Genomic DNA, 19,643 nt, shown 5'->3' with positions numbered 1-19,643 from the left:
ACGGCCTTAATTTTGTTGGAACCCAGGAAGAGTAGCTGCTGCCTTGGCAGGAACTAATGGGGATCCATAATAAATACATTTACAAATATCAATCATAACCATTAGCTCAGATCTAGGATTTAGGCCGGTATTCATAAAGTGTCTCAAAGTAGTGCTAATCTAGGATCAGTTTTTCCTGTTAGATCATAATAAATAAGATTAGATGGACCGGGGGACCTGATCCTAGATCAGCACGCTTTATGAATATGGGCCCAGGTTTCCTTACTCCATTACCAGGGGCCATATTTACCACGTTTCTACTAAGTCTGTTGGATACCTGGCTATCCAGTGGGAGTCAAACAGAAACGGTAGATCCAAAGATGTATAAAACTGATGAGAAGGAATAAGGACTTAGTATTAAAGTTTAGGAAATGACAGTGTTCCATGAAAACATGTTTCTGATAACAACAGGTCCAAAATGTTGTCCTATATTTCTACTGTATTTTGTATTTATTTTTAATCCCAGGCCCCCGTCCCCGCAGGAGGCCTTTTGCCTTTTGGTAGGCCGTCATTGTAAATAAGAATTTGTTCTTAACTGACTTGCCTAGTTAAATAAAGGTTAAATATAAATAAATAAATAAAACACTTACAAAATCAATAACATTTAAAAACTTCACAAACAGATCTGTGCATCATGACAACACTTCAATCACCAACCACCATACCTCTGTACTCATGCAGTATTTACATCTCTCTCTCTCTCTCTCTCTCTCTCTCTCTCTCTCTCTCTTTGATGATGGGGGGATTTCTATTCTTCCCTGGCTGTGAGCTCAGCGGGTTTCTCTCTGTCACTCTAATCCCCCCTCTCTGGGCGCCAGCATATAAAAGGTGCGGGAGGGCCCTCTCCACTCACACACTGACCGCCTGAGCCCACTCCTGTACCCACACACTGAGCAGAGGTAAGAGACGGGCACACAGAGATACAGAGAGATGGGGATGAGGGAAAATGGGGGATGAGAGAGGGATAGATTAGGTATCTCAGGGATAGAGAGGGATAGAGGGGGATAGATTAGGTATCTCAAACGTCAAATTCAAATACAGGTCACTCTAAACGGCATCATAGTAACTAGAAAGAACACATGAATAACTTATTTTCCTTCATTGACGTGTTTTACCTAGTTCCACAAGGATTGTCTAATGAATCTATAGGTTCTTGTTATCTATAAGATCTGGTTGACTATTTTACATTGGAGATTCATTTACTTTTCAGTGGACATGCTATGTACATGGGCAAAAAACCCCAACAAACTCTTAATTTCTGTTCTTCCTGATGTTTGGATCGTAAGGGAACTCGAGGAAAAATTTTAAGTGGCCAGTAGCGGTCATGTGGTTAAACCTCATCCAAGATGGCTACTCATATTTTTGTGTTTCGTTGATCAATTACAGGCTCTGCTAAGGAGCTAAGGAGTAAAGCAGGGGTACGGTCTACTGTCTAGAACACAGTACATGTTTGGGTAAAAGTTGTAGACTTCAATGGGATAAAGTGGTAAATGAGCTGTGTCAGTTTAAACAGCATTAAACAGCAGTGTGTTGAACCCTCGTACCTTTACCTCCTCTGTTTTTGTTCCAGTCATCATGTCTGGAGAAAAGTCTAAATCTGCTTCCCAGACCGACGGCAAGGCCGCCCAGGGGAAGAGATCTGAGATGGGCATGAACGCCTACAAGGTAACACACATGCATGCATATACACACACACACGCACGCACGCACGCACGCACACACACACACACACACACGCGCGCACACGCACACACGCACGCACATATGCATACATATACACACACACGCACACATATACGCACACACATATGCACGCCTTCACACACACACACACACACACACACACACACACACACACACACACACACACACACACACACACACACACACACACACACACACACACACACACACACACACACACACATAATGCACGCATACAAAAGCAGATGGCCACACATATATGTTATATAATAGTTGGTACTTTGACACTCGTACGTAACTACTCACACACTGTTTCCACACAATGCCTCTAGTTGCCTGTGGTGGTAAGTCACAGTTGCCATAGCTATGTGTGTGTGGAGGCGTTCTAAGAGAATCACACAAGGACAGTGTTTGCGTCCAAAATGGCCCCCTACTTCCTATATAGAGCACTACTTTTGACCAGAGCCCTAGTGCACTATATAGGGAATAGGGGACCATTTGGGATTCAAAAAGTGTTTGTTTTGTTACATTACACAGTTCAGCCTCAAAGAAAAAGATGTGAGAATTAAACTGTAATTTCTCTCTCTTTCCCAATCTCTTTCTCCCTTCTCTCTCTCTCTCGCTCGCTCTCTCTCGCTACCTCTCTCTCCCCCTCTACCTCCATCCCTCTCTGTCTCCCTCTCCCCTCTGTCCTTTACATCTCTCTCACTCTCTCTCTACCTCCCCCTCTACCTCCCTCCCTCTCTCTCCCTCTCCCCTCTGTCCTTTACATCTCTCTCACTCTCCCTCCCTCCCTCTCTCCCTCCCTCTCCCTCTCTCTCTCTCTCCCCCCTTTACCTCCCTCCCACCCACCCACCCTCCCTCTCTCTCTCTCTCTCTCCCCTCCCCCCCTCCCTCTCTCTACCTCTCTCTCCCTCTCTCTCCCTCTCTCTCTCCCCCCTCTCTCTCCCTTCCTCTCTCTCTCTCTCCATTTCAGATGTGCGTCTTCGACCAGGAGAACTTCCAGGGCCGCTGTATGGAGATCACCAATGAGTGCATGAATGTGTGTGACATGGGCATGGACAGGGTCCGCTCCCTGCGTGTCGACTGCGGGCCGTGAGTACCAGCCTGTCCCTCGACAAACACACACCTCATTTGTGTCACACACACACACCTCAGTTTCACCAACACACACCTACAGTGAGGGAAAAAAGTATTTGATCCCCTGCTGATTTTGTACGCTTGCCCACTGACAAAGAAATGATCAGTCTATAATTTTAATGGTAGGTTTATTTGAACAGTGAGAGAGAATAACAACAAAAAAATCCAGAAAAACGCATGTCAAAAATGTTATAAAATGATTTGCATTTTAATGGGGGAAATAAGTATTTGACCCCTCTGCAAAACATGACTTAGTACTTGGTGGCAAAACCCTTGTTGGCAATCACAGAGGTCAGACGTTTCTTGTAGTTGGCCACCAGGTTTGCACACATCTCAGGAGGGATGTTGTCCCACTCCTCTTTGCAGATCTTCTCCAAGTCATTAAGGTTTCGAGGCTGACGTTTGGCAACTCGAACCTTCAGCTCCCTCCACAGATTTTCTATGGGATTAAGGTCTGGAGACTGGCTAGGCCACTCCAGGACCTTAATGTGCTTCTTCTTGAGCCACTCCTTTGTTGCCTTGGCCATGTGTTTTGGGTCTTTGTCATGCTGGAATATCCATCCACGACCCATTTTCAATGCCCTGGCTGAGGGAAGGAGGTTCTCATCCAAGATTTGACGGTACATGGCCCCGTCCATCGTCCCTTTGTTGCGGTGAAGTTGTCCTGCCCCCTTAGCAGAAAAACACCCCCAAAGCATAATGTTTCCACCTCCATGTTTGACGGTGGGGATGGTGTTCTTGGGGTCATAGGCAGCATTCCTCCTCCTCCAAACACGGCGAGTTGAGTTGATGCCAAAGAGCTCAATTTTGGTTTCATCTGACCACAACATTTTCACCCAGTTGTCCTCTGAATCATTCAGATGTTCATTGGCAAACTTTAGACGGGCATGTATATGTGCTTTCTTGAGCAGGGGACCTTGTGGGCGCTGCAGGATTTCAGTCCTTCACGGCGTAGTGTGTTACCAATTGTTTTCTTGGTGACTATGGTCCCAAGATCCTCCCGTGTAGTTCTGGGCTGATTCCTCACCGTTCTCATGATCATTGCAACATCACGAGGTGAGATCTTGCATGGAGCCCCAGGCCGAGGGAGATTGACAGTTATTTTGTGTTTCTTCCATTTGCGAATAATCGCACCAACTGTTGCCACCTTCTCACCAAGCTGCTTGGCGATGGTCTTGTAGCCCATTCCAGCCTTGTGTAGGTCTACAATCTTGTCCCTGACATTCTTGGAGAGCTCTTTGGTCTTGGCCATGGTGGAGAGTTTGGAATCTGATTGATTGATTGCTTCTGTGGACAGGTGTCTTTTATACAGGTAACAAACTGAGATTAGGAGCACTCCCTTTAAGAGAGTGCTCCTAATCTTAGCTCGTTACCTGTATAAAAGACACCTGGGAGCCAGAAATCTTTCTAATTGAGAGGGGGTCAAATACTTATTTCCCTCATTAAAATGCAAATCAATTTATAACATTTTTGACATGCGTTTTTCTGGATATTTTAGTTGTTATTCTGTCTCTCACTGTTCAAATAAACCTACCATTAAAATTATAGACTGATCATTTCTTTGTCAGTGGGCAAACGTACAAAATCAGCAGGGGATCAAATACTTTTTTCCCTCACTGTAATCCCCACATGCACTTGTAGTGAAATCTTTTCCTTACACTAACGTTACTATGACACACCCATACCTGTTTGTCAATCTCACACAAACTAACATTTATTCCTATCAAACGTTGCTGCAACCATGGTTCTCAATGTGTTTCTGCCTCTCTCTCTCCCCCTCTCCTCCCCCTCCTTTTCCTCTCATCTTCCCCTCTCCCTCTCTCTCCCCCTCTCTCCGCCCCCTCCCTTACCCCTCCTCTTCCCCTCTCCCTCTCTCTCCCCCCTCCCTTACCCCTCCTCTTCCCATCTCCCTCTCTCTCCCCCTCTCTCTCCCCTCTCTCTCCCCCTTTCTCCCTCTATCAGTTTTGTGGGTTATGAGCAGATGAACTTCTGTGGTGAGATGTTCATCCTGGAGAAGGGAGAGTACCCTCGCTGGGACTCCTGGAGCAACTGTCAGAAGAACGACTACCTGCTGTCCTTCAGGCCCATCCGCATGGTATGTCACACACTTTTGTCTCTCCCCATCACTCTGTCCTTCCATCTGTCCTAGTACTACATCTCTGTCATTGGCCAGAGTACATTTACATACACTTATCTGATTATCATGTATTTCTGCTGTTAGTAATCATCTCTCTTACCATCCATCCATATTCATTCATCTATTCATTAATTTATCCATCCATCCACCTCCTCATCCATCCGTCCGTCCATCCATCCATCCATCCATCCATCCATCCATCCATCCGTCCATCCATCCGTCCGTCCATCCATCCATCCATCCATCCATCCATCCATCCATCCATCCATCCATCCATCCATCCATCCATCCATCCATCTACTCATTCATCCATTCATTCATTTATCCATCCATCCACCCATCCATTCATCCATCCATCCATCTACTCATGTAACGTTCCATCTACTTGTCCATCCATCCATCCACCCATCCATCCATCCATCCATCCATCTACTCATGTAACGTTCCATCTACTTGTCCATCCATCCATCCACCCATCCATCCATCCATCTACTCATGTAACGTTCCATCTACTTGTTCATCCATCCAACCACCCACCCACCCACCCACCCACCCATCCATCCATCCATCTATTCATTCATCCATCCATTTGTTCATTCATTCATCCATCCATCCATTCATTTATCCAAATTGATCAGTTTGGCCTGTTATCTGTTAGTTATGTTATGTTAGTTTTTAACTCCACCTCTCTCTCTCCCCCACCTCCCTCCCCTCTTTCCCCCTCTTTCCCCCTCTTTCCCCCTCTCCCCTCTACACTCTCTCTCAGGACCCTGAGAAGCACAAGATCTGCCTGTTCGAGGTTGGAGAGTTCAAGGGTCGTAAGATGGAGATCATGGATGATGATGTTCCCTCTCTGTTCTCCTATGGATTCACCGATAGGGTCGGCAGCATCATGGTCAGCTGCGGAACGTGAGTGGTCCTCGCTGCGGCAACAGGACACTCCCACATCGCAGACAAACATGCCATAGGATGCGATAGAGCAGGAAGTGGATGAGACAGTGATGTCATTATGACATAAACAACCAGGCATCACCAAACCTAGATACCTTAGATCGTTTGTAATCTACTGTACAAATTATTCATTCATTTCAAATGGCTGAGTCGTTCCATCGTTTCTATGTAAATAATAGAATTCAGAACCAACTGTTCCAAAAATAGTTTGGAATGACGAAAGTTTCCACAATAGTTTTAATTGTCAGAGGGGTTCCATTTAGAAGATCATTTAATATATAGGCTCTCTGTTTCCCTCTGGCTTCCTGTGTCTACATACTTCAAATAGAATCTAGTCTGCCTCTCAAATGGCACCCTATTCCCTTCATATGAACTATGGGCCCTGGTCAAAAGTAGTGTACTAAATAGGGAATAGGGCACTATTTGGGACGCATCCCTGAAGATCTATGATTCACTTCAGAAATGCAGCAGGAATGATGTCAGGATGTCTTTCCTGTTTTAAACAGCCTCTTCAGAATCAGAACAAAGGGTTTTATATAGCACGGTTTGTTTGTGTGTGTTCGTTCCTGCATGCATGCGTGCATGTACATGTGTGTGTATGTATCTGTGTGCATGTGAGCTTTGTCTCTCCAGTGTATCTGCACAGTGAGAGAGGAGATAGGTCCAGTTCCTTCATAGATGGGTTTGGCCCACAGTGAGTAGCCATGTTCCCCTCTGGTTGAAACATCAAATGGACAGACTGGTACCTGTGGCACTACAGGCAAAACGTGACAAACAGATCAATACCTCTATTTAACAAGACATATCTCTCCCTCACAGCTTCCCACTCCCCTGCCTGTTCCTCTGATGCTGTCGGCTTCTCATCTTTTCTCTCTGTCTCCGTCGGATCCCTCCCTCGGGTTCTCGCCTTCTTTTCTACTTTACTCTTCTTTGTTAATTTCTCTACCTCCGTGTCCCTTCTGCCCTCTCTCTGTCTCACACTATTGATTCTCTCCCCGTCTTTCTATCTCAGCCTCTGCTCATCTCTTCTTCCTCCTCTCTCTTTCTACCATCTCTCTCCCTCTCTTCCCCCATTCCAGCCCTCATTCACTCAGCCCTTTCCACCTTCTCCTCTCTCTCTTTCTCCCATCTCTCTCCCTCTCTTCCCCATTTCAACTCTCATTCACAAACCCCTTTCCCCCTTCTCCTCTCTCTCTCTCTTCCCCCATCTATCTCTCTCCCTCCATCCCTTCATCCCTCCACTCATCCCCCTTCTCCTCCGCTGTTTTCTTCCAGCTGGGTGGGTTACCAGTTCCCTGGATACCGTGGTTCCCAGTACCTCCTGGAGAAAGGTGACTACAAACACTTCAACGAGTTCGGCGCCCGTCACCCCCAGTTCCAGTCTGTGAGGCGTATCCGCGACATGCAGTGGCACCAGCATGGCTGCTACACCTTGTCCAGCAAGTGAGGGTCCCAGAGGGCGAGAAAGAGAGTGAGCGGAGGAGAGACGGAGGAAGGGCATAGTAGAGGAGGAGGAGGAGGAGGGAAGGCTAAAAGGGACAGGAAGAAAGCACCCTATCTATAGGAAGATAGACAGCTCCCTCCATCCCTCCATCCGACCCCTCATCCCCCGGTGGTCCTCTCCGCGGTTAGATACATTTTTTTAGAGCGAGGGAGAGAGCGAGGGATGGAGGGAGGTAATTGTTTTTTCCCCTCTTGAGACGGCGCCCTCTACCTGTTTGAGAGATGTAAGACTGGTGGCGTACAGCCGCCCTGATTGGACAGATACGTCAACACCACGAAACAACAATGGATTCTAAGACTATTGATGTAAATAAACAACGACAACAACTCACAGATCAACAAAGACCAGATGTGGTGGGTTGATAGGTAGATAGCTAGATATTCTCTCTATTTTTTCTCTCTCTCTCCGTCTCTGTTATTTTCAGCCCCCTCCATTCCCCTCTCTCTCTCTCTCTTTTTCCCCCTCGCATAATTGATTTTTCATCCAACCATCCTGTTTCTCTTCAAACCTAAATTCAGCCCAAAACGAGACGACTAGTGCTTCTCCTTTGACTCTGATCTACAGGGGTACGGATGTGTGTGTGTGTGTGTGTGGGTCTGTTGTCGTGGCTAGAAGAGGGAACGGGATCTAGGGTTCTAGACTTCTAGGGTTCTAGGATTCTAGGGTTCTAGACTTCTAGGGTTCTAGACTTCTAGGGTTCTAGACTTCTAGGGTTCTAGACTTCTAGGGTTCTAGGATTCAAGGAAACGTGCAGCGTACCTCTGCCACAGTCACTGTAAAAGCTTGTACTCAGACCCTGCACCCTCTTCTATCCTAACCCAAATAAAGAGACTAAACCTGACCTGATTTCACCTCGGATTCTTCATTTAATCATATTTTTCTCTTGTGGCAGTGATTGTGTGACAGAGAGGAGATCCAGCAACTCTTAGAAGACAGTGGAAGTTAATAAGAAAGCTTCTTAATTGTTAAAAGCAAAACCAACATGTTTCATGTCTTGAATTTCTTCAGGCTTTTAGACAGAACAAATAATGAGCCTTTTATACATTGATTGTGTGATATCATGGCAGCAATAGCAGTGGAGGGGTTCTTCATATAACTACAGTCTAGTTAGAATACAGTGGAGGGGTTCTTCATATAGCTACAGTCTAGTTAGAATACAGTGGAGGGGTTCTTCATATAACTACAGTCTAGTTAGAATACAGTGGAGGGGTTCTTCATATAGCTACAGTCTAGTTAGAATACAGTGGAGGGGTTCTTCATATAACTACAGTCTAGTTAGAATACAGTGGAGGAGTTCTTCATATAACTACAGTCTAGTTAGAATACAGTGGAGGGGTTCTTCATATAGCTACAGTCTAGTTAGAATACAGTGGAGGGGTTCTTCATATAACTACAGTCTAGTTAGAATACAGTGGAGGAGTTCTTCATATAACTACAGTCTAGTTAGAATACAGTGGAGGGGTTCTTCATATAGCTACAGTCTAGTTAGAATACAGTGGAGGGGTTCTTCATATAGCTACAGTCTAGTTAGAATACAGTGGAGGGGTTCTTCATATAACTACAGTCTAGTTAGAATACAGTGGAGGGGTTCTTCATATAACTACAGTCTAGTTAGAATACAGTGGAGGGGTTCTTCATATAGCTACAGTCTAGTTAGAATACAGTGGAGGGGTTCTTCATATAGCTACAGTCTAGTTAGAATACAGTGGAGGGGTTCTTCATATAACTACAGTCTAGTTAGAATACAGTGGAGGGGTTCTTCATATAACTACAGTCTAGTTAGAATACAGTGGAGGGGTTCTTCATATAGCTACAGTCTAGTTAGAATACAGTGGAGGGGTTCTTCATATAGCTACAGTCTAGTTAGAATACAGTGGAGGGGTTCTTCATACAGCTACAGTCTAGTTAGAATACAGTGGAGGGGTTCTTCATATAACTACAGTCTAGTTAGAATACAGTGGAGGGGTTCTTCATATAACTACAGTCTAGTTAGAATACAGTGGAGGGGTTCTTCATATAACTACAGTCTAGTTAGAATACAGTGGAGGGGTTCTTCATATAGCTACAGTCTAGTTAGAATACAGTGGAGGGGTTCTTCATATAGCTACAGTCTAGTTAGAATACAGTGGAGGGGTTCTTCATACAGCTACAGTCTAGTTAGAATACAGTGGAGGGGTTCTTCATATAACTACAGTCTAGTTAGAATACAGTGGAGGGGTTTCTTCATATAACTACAGTCTAGTTAGAATACAGTGGAGGGGTTCTTCATATAGCTACAGTCTAGTTAGAATACAGTGGAGGGGTTCTTCATATAACTACAGTCTAGTTAGAATACAGTGGAGGGGTTCTTCATATAGCTACAGTCTAGTTAGAATACAGTGGAGGGGTTCTTCATATAGCTACAGTCTAGTTAGAATACAGTGGAGGGGTTCTTCATATAGCTACAGTCTAGTTAGAATACAGTGGAGGGGTTCTTCATATAACTACAGTCTAGTTAGAATACAGTGGAGGGGTTCTTCATATAACTACAGTCTAGTTAGAATACAGTGGAGGGGTTCTTCATATAGCTACAGTCTAGTTAGAATACAGTGGAGGGGTTCTTCATATAGCTACAGTCTAGTTAGAATACAGTGGAGGGGTTCTTCATATAGCTACAGTCTAGTTAGAATACAGTGGAGGGGTTTTTCATATAACTACAGTCTAGTTAGAATACAGTGGAGGGGTTCTTCATATAGCTACAGTCTAGTTAGAATACAGTGGAGGGGTTCTTCATATAACTACAGTCTAGTTAGAATACAGTGGAGGGGTTCTTCATATAACTACAGTCTAGTTAGAATACAGTGGAGGGGTTCTTCATATAACTACAGTCTAGTTAGAATACAGTGGAGGGGTTCTTCATATAACTACAGTCTAGTTAGAATACAGTGGAGGGGTTCTTCATATAGCTACAGTCTAGTTAGAATACAGTGGAGGGGTTCTTCATATAACTACAGTCTAGTTAGAATACAGTGGAGGGGTTCTTCATATAACTACAGTCTAGTTAGAATACAGTGGAGGGGTTCTTCATATAACTACAGTCTAGTTATAATACAGTGGAGGGGTTCTTCATATAACTACAGTCTAGTTAGAATACAGTGGAGGGGTTCTTCATATAGCTACAGTCTAGTTAGAATACAGTGCAGGGGTTCTTCATATAACTACAGTCTAGTTAGAATACAGTGGAGGGGTTCTTCATATAGCTACAGTCTAGTTAGAATACAGTGGAGGGGTTCTTCATATAGCTACAGTCTAGTTAGAATACAGTGGAGGGGTTCTTCATATAACTACAGTCTAGTTAGAATATAGTGGAGGGGTTCTTCATATAGCTACAGTCTAGTTAGAATACAGTGGAGGGGTTCTTCATATAACTACAGTCTAGTTAGAATACAGTGGAGGGGTTCTTCATATAGCTACAGTCTAGTTAGAATACAGTGGAGGGGTTTTTCATATAGCTACAGTCTAGTTAGAATACAGTGGAGGAGTTCTTCATATAACTACAGTCTAGTTAGAATACAGTGGAGGGGTTCTTCATATAGCTACAGTCTAGTTAGAATACAGTGGAGGGGTTCTTCATATAGCTACAGTCTAGTTAGAATACAGTGGAGGGGTTCTTCATACAGCTACAGTCTAGTTAGAATACAGTGGAGGGGTTCTTCATATAACTACAGTCTAGTTAGAATACAGTGGAGGGGTTCTTCATATAGCTACAGTCTAGTTAGAATACAGTGGAGGGGTTCTTCATGAAAATGTTAACAGCTCACATGCTGTACCACCTGTGTTGGACTGACACAATAACACAGACAAATATGTACCAGGCGGGTTATGAACCCCGGTCTGCCGCAGTAGAAACCAACGTGTAAACCATTAGACCAAGAGGAAATCCCTTGTTGACAAAGGGCCACATAAAATCCCATGCAGGGCTTGCTACCTCCTCACGTTACTATGAACAATCATTACCGACTCATGTCCACTACACTTACGCAGGTCAGAAACGATCAAATCAAACTTTATTTGTAAAGTTATTTAAAAAAAAAATGCAGTTCAAAGTGCATAGCAAATAAAATAATAAAAGGTGAGAAAGAAAAACACAAAAATAATGTACATAAATAATTTAATAAAGTAAAACAAGAGTAAAACAGATATTCATGTTTCTATGTGAACATAGTACAAACAAGTAGGGCTATTCTGAGAGTGTCGATGACGTAGTCTGTCCTCTATTTACACTCCAAAATATAATATTCATATATTTCAACACAAGGTAGCTAACATGGTTTCTCACTCACGACCATCAACATTTTATATAAATTACTGACAGATTCTTCATAACACCCACAACTTTGGTCTAATAATAATATACAGTCTAAAGCTAGCCCCCCCCCCAAACTCCCTTATATAAATGCAATGTTACAGGTTCAACACCCCCCTAACAAGAGAATTAAAAAGTTTACAATATTTTAATATTAGTTGGCCTTAAACCCTCAATGGGTGGGTGAAATCAGATGTAGGATTTACACTCAAACACCTCAGGTAAACATGAACATAGTGTTTTCTAGGTAAGGAGGTAAGGAGGTAAGGAGGTAGATTAATGTAGACCAGGGATTCAGCCGGCGAGCAGAATGTTTTCTTCAGCGGATGGTTGGGGGACCGGAACAGAATCACAAATCATTTTTAGACAGAAAATGAACCGCCAGAAGATATAAAAACAGATATAATGTTTGACTAAAACGGAATGATTTCAAACCTTGATTATATTTGTAGAACATGAGTGTACAGGTGGATTCAAAGGACCTGGCAGGGTCTTTCCATAGAGATAGATAGAGGACTCATCTTTGTATCTGTGCCATCATGGTGTCTGTGACAGCATGGGCAGCGCCATTGAAGCTATCTTGTTTTTAAAGTAAAAAATGTTCTTCTTGTTTGGCTGATTGCTCCAAATTCATCCAGTGGACTACTTTAAAACGGTGAAAGACCTCAATGGTAATATCCATGATGAGTCCTCTATCTATCTATCTCTACGGGTCTTTCCAAGTTTGTTAGCAGAATCGCATTAGTGGAAACAAGCCGTTCTCAGGGTTATATGTTCGAGTTGTGTCGGGGACAATTTTAGCATTTTATCTAACCCTAACCCTAGCCAATTTCCTAACTCCTAATTCTCCTAACCTGCTACAAAAAGTCAGGTGCACGGAGAACAGCACCTTAGCCAAATACATTTAAACTCAGTTTTTCACAATTCCTGACATTTAATCCTAGTACAAATTCCCTGTCTTAGGTCAGTTAGGATCACCACTTTATTTTAAGAATGTGAAATGTCAGAATAGTAGTAGAGAGAATGATTTATTTCAGCTTTTATTTCTTTCATCACAATCCCAGTGGGTCAGAAGTTTACATACACTCAATTAGCATTTGGTAGCATTGCCTTTAAATTGTTTAACTTGGATCAAACGTTTCAGGTAGCCTTCCACAAGCTTCCAACAATAAGTTGGGTGAATTTTGGCCCATTCCTCCTGACAGAGCTGGTGTAACTGAGTCAGGTTTGTAGGCCTCCTTGCTCACACATGCTTTTTCAGTTCTGCCCACACATTTTCTATGGGATTGAGGTCAGGGCTTTGTGATGGCCACTCCAATACCGTGAATTTGTTGTCTTAAGCCATTTTGCCACAACTTTGGAAGTATGCTTGGGGTCATTGTCCATTTGGAAGACCCATTTGCGACCAAGCTTTAATTTCCTGACTGATGTCTTGAGATGTTGCTTCAATATATCCACATAATTTTACTTCCTCATGATGCCATCCATTTTGTGAAGTGCACCAGTCCCTCCTGCAGCAAAGCACCCCCACAACATGATACTGCCACCCTCGGGCTTCACGGTTGGGATGGTGTTCTTCAGGTTGCAAGCGTCCCCCTTTTTCCTCCAAACATAACGATGGTCATTATGGCCAAACAGTTCTATTTTTGTTTCATCAGACTAGAGGACATTTCTCCAAAAAGTACGATCTTTGTACCCATGTGCCATTGCAAACTGTAGTCTGGTTTTTTTATGGCAGTTTTGGAGCAGTGGCTTCTTCCTTGCTGAGCGGCCTTTCCGGTTATGTCCATATAGGACTCATTTTACTGTGGATATAGATACTTTTGTACCTGTTTCCGCCAGCATCTTCACAAGGTCCTTTGCTGTTGTTCTGGGATTGATTTGCACTTTTCACACCAAAGTACGTTCATCTCTAGGAGACAGAACGCGTCTCCTTCCTGAGCGGTATGACGGCTGCGTGGTCCCATGGTGTTTATACTTGCCCACTATTGTTTGTACAGATGAACATGGTACCTTCAGGTGTTTGGAAATTGCTCCCAAGGATGAACCAGACTTCTGGAGGTCTCCAATTCTTTTCTGAGGTCTTGGCAGATTTCTTTTGATTTTCCCATGATGTCAAGCAAAGAGGCACTGAGTTTGACGGTAGGCCTTGAAATACATCCACAGGTACACCTCCAATTGACTCAATTGATGTCAATTAGCATATCAGAAGCTTCTAAAGCATTACATAATTTTCTGGAATTTTCCAAGCTGTTTAAAGGCACAGTCAACTTAGTGTATGTAAACTTCTGACCCACTGGAATTGTGATATAGTGAATTATAAGTGAAATAATCTGTCTGTAAACAATTGTTGGAAAAATGACTTGTGTCATGCACAAAGTAGATGTCCTAACCGACTTGCCAAAACTATAGTTTGTTGACAAGAAATTTGTGGAGTGGTTGAAAAACGAGTTTTAATGACTCCAACCTAAGTGGATGTAAACTTCCGACTTCAACTGTATGATGTGCTAGACAGAGCTACCAGTAAGTGAACATGTTGTTGGATGCCTAGAGGAGACACGGCTGATAAAGTTAATTTGTTTTATGTACTCATCTTTACTTCATTCTACCTACAACTCTAAACATTGCAATGACTCACTGAAGAAGCTCCAGGAATGTCCACTATTGTCTCTTCCCCTCCCTCCCTCCCTCTCTACCTTCCTTCCTCTGTACTTCCCTCCCTCTCTCCATCCCTCTACCCACTCCCCTCTCCTCCTCCCCCTCTTCCCTCCTTCCCTCCTTTCAACCTGAAAGGATAAAACATTTCCAAACTAACCATTGGTTCTGGGGACGAAGCCATGCTTTTCCTGACTGGTAAAACTGAACGTTTTTTTAAACGTTCTGAGAACGGAAGTGAACATTTTGCCTGTTCTGGGAATGTTCATTTTTAGTTTCCAGGGAGGTTCAGAGAACATTTTTCTATTGTTCCCTGAACGTTTTCCTGGGTGGTTTTATTATCGTTCTGAGAATGGAAATTATAGGTTATTTGAAGATAATTCAATATGGTCTCAATAATATGTTTCAGTATGTTTCAATAAGACTTTTAATAACACTGCTAGCTTAGGTTAACGGTTTTGAACTCCCAGCACAGACAGACAGGTTGGTTGTTTAGCAACAAAACAAATTCATGAGCAACTATGGGGCAAAACAGACAGGGTTGGCTTAGAATGTTGACAACATGTAAACGATATTTAGTCTCCAATGTTTATTGAAAACATAAATACATTTGCGCAGTGAGCACTTATTGTCTCTCATACATAATTAGCCGTTGGTTAGTTAACTAGCAAATTTGCCATAATTAGCATTGACATGGTATCAAGAACAAAAAAGAGCCTCATGGGAGTTCTTCTCATTATTGCTTGTCATCTGGCCATCCAGAATCACAACAACTGACAAACTTCTGCCCCATGGAATTGTGTTCACATTGTTTTCCTGACATTGTCAGCTAACCCATCTATAGGACACATGGAAATGAATCTGCTTAGGCACTAATCATGCAAACACATTTATTTTCTATTGTGGCATGGCATCAGTGAGATTCAAACCTATAACCTTCTGTTCTCTGTTAGTTTTGCTCATACAAAGCTGTTAATTTTACTCTATTCAAACAGACCCCATTTCAAAGGAAACAAGCGTTCATTAGGATGGGTGTGGCCAACACACCTGACCACACTTAAGATAGAGGATAGAGTTTTGTTGATGCTGAGTGTAACGATCATTGTAGAGAGGACTGGGGACCATCGCTGGAGGCTTTGGAATGGGGACCGTCGCTGGAGGCTCCGGACTGGGGACCGTCACTGGAGGCTCCGGACTGGGGACCGTCGCTGCAGGCTCCTTGCCATGAATCGTCACTACAGGCTCCGCGCCATGGATCATCACTGGAGGCTCCGGGACATGGATTATCACTGGAGGCTTCGTGCCATGGATCATCCCTACAGGCTCCAGGCCATGGATCATCACTGGAGGCTTCGTGCCATGGATTATCACTGGAGGCTCCGGGCCATGGATTATCGCTGGAGGCTTTGTGCTATGGATCATCACTACAGGCTCCGGGCCATGGATCATCACTGGAGGCTTTGTGCCATGGATCATCACTGGAGGCTTTGTGCCATGGATCATCACTGGAGGCTTCGGACCATGGATCATCACTGGAGGCTTCTTACGTGGAGCCGGAACAGGTCTCACCAGACTGGGGAGACGCACTGGAGGTCTGGAGCGTAGGGCTGACACAACCCGCCCTGGCTGGATGCCCACTTTTGCTTGGTGAGTGTGGAGAGCTGGCACGGGATGCACTGGGCTATGAAGGCGCACTGGAGGCATAGTGCGTAGAGCCAGCACAGAACACACTGGACCGTGGAGGCGCACCGGAGGTCTAGAGCACAGTTCTGGCACAACTCGTCCTGGCTGGATCCCCCCCGTAGCCCGGCAAGCGCGGGGAGTTGGAACAGGCCGCACAGGTTTGTGCTGGTGAACTGGGGTTACCGTGCGTAAAGCTGGCGCAGGATAACCTGGGCCGAAGAGACGCACCGGAGACCAGGAACGCTGAGCCGGCACAATCCTTCCTGGCTGAATGCCAACTCTAGCACGGCAACTGCGGGAAGCTTGCACCGAGCGCACCGGGCTGTAGCTGCGCTCAGGCGACACAGTGCGCATCCCCGCATAACACGGTGCTTGCTTGGTCACTCGCTGCCCACGATAAGCACGGGGAGTTGGCTCAGGTCTGAACCCAGACTCTGCCAATCTCCCTGGGTCCTGTCACTTCCAGAATCTCCTCCCATGTCCAGTTGTCCTGACCACGCTGCTTGGTCCTTTGGTGGTGGGATCTTCTGTAACGATCGTCGTAGAGAGGAGACCAAGGTGCAGCGTGGTAAGTGCTCATGATTATTTTTATTATAACTCAGAACACGAAATAAAATAACAAACAACGGAAAAACGAACGTCAAGTTCTACAGGCTTTCACTGAGCTGTACAAAAACAACATCCCACAATGAAGGAGGGAAAAAGGGCTGCCTAAGTATGATTCCCAATCAGAGACAACGATAGACAGCTGCCTCTGATTGGAAACCAAACTCAGCCAAAACAAAGAAATACACAAACTAGATTGCCCACCCCGCATCACACCCTGACCTAACCAAAATAGAAGAAATAAAACGTCTCTCAAAGGTCAGGGCGTGACACTGAGAATGGAACGTATATGGCAAGGTTCAACATTCTTTGAACCTTGCATTTATTTTCTAATGTGTTTTTTATGGAACGTTTTCTTAATATTCTGAGAACATGACTTTAAATAAATGTATGCCTTGTGAATCCATTCATTTCACAAAGTAGTTGTATACACTATATATATATATATATATACTTCCATTCTCAGACATTTATTGATTGCCTATTACTGTAACTTAACAATAGTGTTCTATTACTGTAACTCAACAATAGTGTTCTATTACCGTAACTCAACAATAGTGTTCTATTACCGTAACTCAACTATAGTGTTCTATTACCGTAACTCAACTATAGTGTTCTATTACTGTAACTCAACTATGGTGTTCTATTACCGTAACTCAACAATAGTGTTCTATTACTGTAACTCAACTATAGTGTTCTATTACTGTAACTCAACTATAGTGTTCTATTACCGTAACTCAACTATAGTGTTCTATTACCGTAACTCAACAATAGTGTTCTATTACTGTAACTTAGTGTTCTATTACCGTAACTCAACTATAGTGTTCTATTACCGTAACTCAACAATAGTGTTCTATTACTGTAACTTAGTGTTCTATTACCGTAACTCAACTATAGTGTTCTATTACCGTAACTCAACTATAGTGTTCTACTACTGTAACTTAGTGTTCTATTACCGTAACTCAACTATAGTGTTCTATTATCGTAACTCAACAATAGTGTTATATTACTGTAACTCAACAATAGTGTTCTATTACCGTAACTCAACTATAGTGTTCTATTACTGTAACTGAACTATAGTGTTATATTATCGTAACTCAACTATAGTGTTCTATTACCGTATCTGAACTATAGTGTTCTATTACTGTAACTCAACTATAGTGTTCTATTACTGTAACTCAACTATAGTGTTCCACTACTGTAATTCAGTGTTCTATTACCGTAACTCAACTATAGTGTTCTATTACCGTAACTCAACTATTGTGTTCTATTACTGTAACTCAATTATAGTGTTCCTGCATTCTGCTATTGATCTTATGGAGTCAGATAATTCATTTAATGGGCTAATTGCAGAGTCTTATTACAAGCCGCATGTATGTAATATTACTGCCCACTACACTCTCACCAAGCTCTAAGAAGCATATGGTTGTCATTATGTTATGTGCTAGCAGGGTTTACTTTTCCACCTGCTTCACCTACCGACTTCCATTAAATGAATCTATAAATACTTGGTGGCGGTGGTGGCAGAAACACCTACAGGGTTTCAGCATCCTCCTCTCCCCTCATCTGTGAGAAGGCCAAATATGGGTACTGAGAAGTGTTGACGTCAGTCTCTTGTCTCCCGTCCGAACCCCAGAGATATGCGCACGCACGCACGTACGCACGCACACACACACACACAGACACGCACACATACACAGCCCTCACTCCAGACACACTTATGATGATCAGTTGGTAGTGACGTCACACAGAGTCTCTTAAGAGCCGGGGATTGTGGGATATCTTGTATCTGGTCTTATCTAGGACCCCTGGGGGTGAGGATAAGTGTGCGTTTCAGAAAGCTGTGTTTAAAGGCCCTGTGTATGTGTTTAAAGGCCCAGTGAATGTGTTTAAAGGCCTTGTGTATGTGTTTAAAGGCCCAGTGCATGTGTTTAAAGGCCCAGTGAATGTGTTTAAAGGCTTTGTGTATGTGTTTAAAGGCCCAGTGAATGTGTTTAAAAGCCCAGTCTATGTGTTTAAAGGCCCAGTGAATGTGTTTAAATGCCTTGTGTATGTGTTTAAAGGCCCAGTGAATGTGTTTAAAAGCCCAGTCTATGTGTTTAAAGGCCTGTGTATGTGTTTAAAGTCCCAGTGTATGTGTTTAAAGGCCCAGTGAATGTGTTTAATGGCCCAGTCTATGTGTTTAAAGGCCTGTGTATGTGTTTAAAGGCCCAGTGTATGTGTTTAAAGGCCCAGTGTTTGTTTTTAAAGGCCCTGTGTTTTGTATCATATTGTACAACAGTTGATGAAACTAACCCTGAAAAAGTTTGAAAACATTTGATCAGTGTTATTTCCTGATAGTTTCTGGTTGAAAATACAACCTACACAGGACCTTCTAATCAGCAGGTTTGCATGGCGGGTGTTTCGGTTTTCCATGGTGACATCACCATGCGGTGAATGTTCTCAACCTCTCTGCCAATAACAGCTAATTTTTAGTTTTACCCTCCCCACTCCCAGACAGTCCTAGCAAAATGTTTCTCTAAAAATATCTATTACAGTAAGGTATTTAATTGTTACCCAGAAATGATTTGATATTGATATAAAAAATGGCTGTGTTTGGCCTTTAAGCATACTGTGTGTGTGCGTATGTGTGTGTTTAAGCAAACCATATGTGTGTGTGTTCTCTGTGTATCTAGTTCTGCACCTTCCCACTGTCAATTCCCTCGCATCTTTCACTCCCTCGCACCTCAGGAGTTTATTGGCTTTTTGTGTTCACGTGTGTGTGTGCACGTGTGTGCACTCGTACTTCAGTAAAATGTTTTGTGTGCGCCCGTAAGTGTGTGTGTGCGTTTGTATGTTCTTGCCTGTGAGTGTGTGTGTGTATGTGTGTGTGTGTGTGT

At 43.5% G+C, this 19,643-nt stretch overlaps 1 protein-coding gene across 1 annotated transcript; it reads left to right on the top strand.

Moving 5' to 3' along the window:
- The first annotated feature begins 870 nt into the window (after window positions 1-870).
- LOC115189973 (beta-crystallin B1) lies at window positions 871-8,316 on the top strand. Its single transcript, XM_029748498.1, has 6 exons — window positions 871-938; window positions 1,610-1,704; window positions 2,720-2,838; window positions 4,846-4,978; window positions 5,787-5,929; window positions 7,247-8,316. The coding sequence occupies exons 2-6, from the start codon at window positions 1,615-1,617 to the stop codon at window positions 7,416-7,418; spliced, it is 657 nt and encodes a 218-aa protein (XP_029604358.1). The 5' UTR covers window positions 871-938; window positions 1,610-1,614; the 3' UTR covers window positions 7,419-8,316.
- Window positions 8,317-19,643: the final 11,327 nt, after the last annotated feature.

The sequence above is a fragment of the Salmo trutta genome, chromosome 4 (genome assembly GCF_901001165.1).
Source record: "Salmo trutta chromosome 4, fSalTru1.1, whole genome shotgun sequence".
NCBI lineage: Eukaryota > Metazoa > Chordata > Actinopteri > Salmoniformes > Salmonidae > Salmo > Salmo trutta.
This window is presented reverse-complemented; position numbering and strand designations above follow the sequence as displayed.

Coding starts and splice junctions, on each gene's coding strand:
- LOC115189973 (XM_029748498.1), top strand. CDS start 1,615: ATGTCTGGAGAAAAGTCTAAATCTGCTTCCCAGACCGACGGCAAGGCC. Junction 1,705..2,719: donor TGGGCATGAACGCCTACAAG/GTAACACACATG, acceptor TCTCCATTTCAG/ATGTGCGTCTTCGACCAGGA. Junction 5,930..7,246: donor ATCATGGTCAGCTGCGGAAC/GTGAGTGGTCCT, acceptor GTTTTCTTCCAG/CTGGGTGGGTTACCAGTTCC.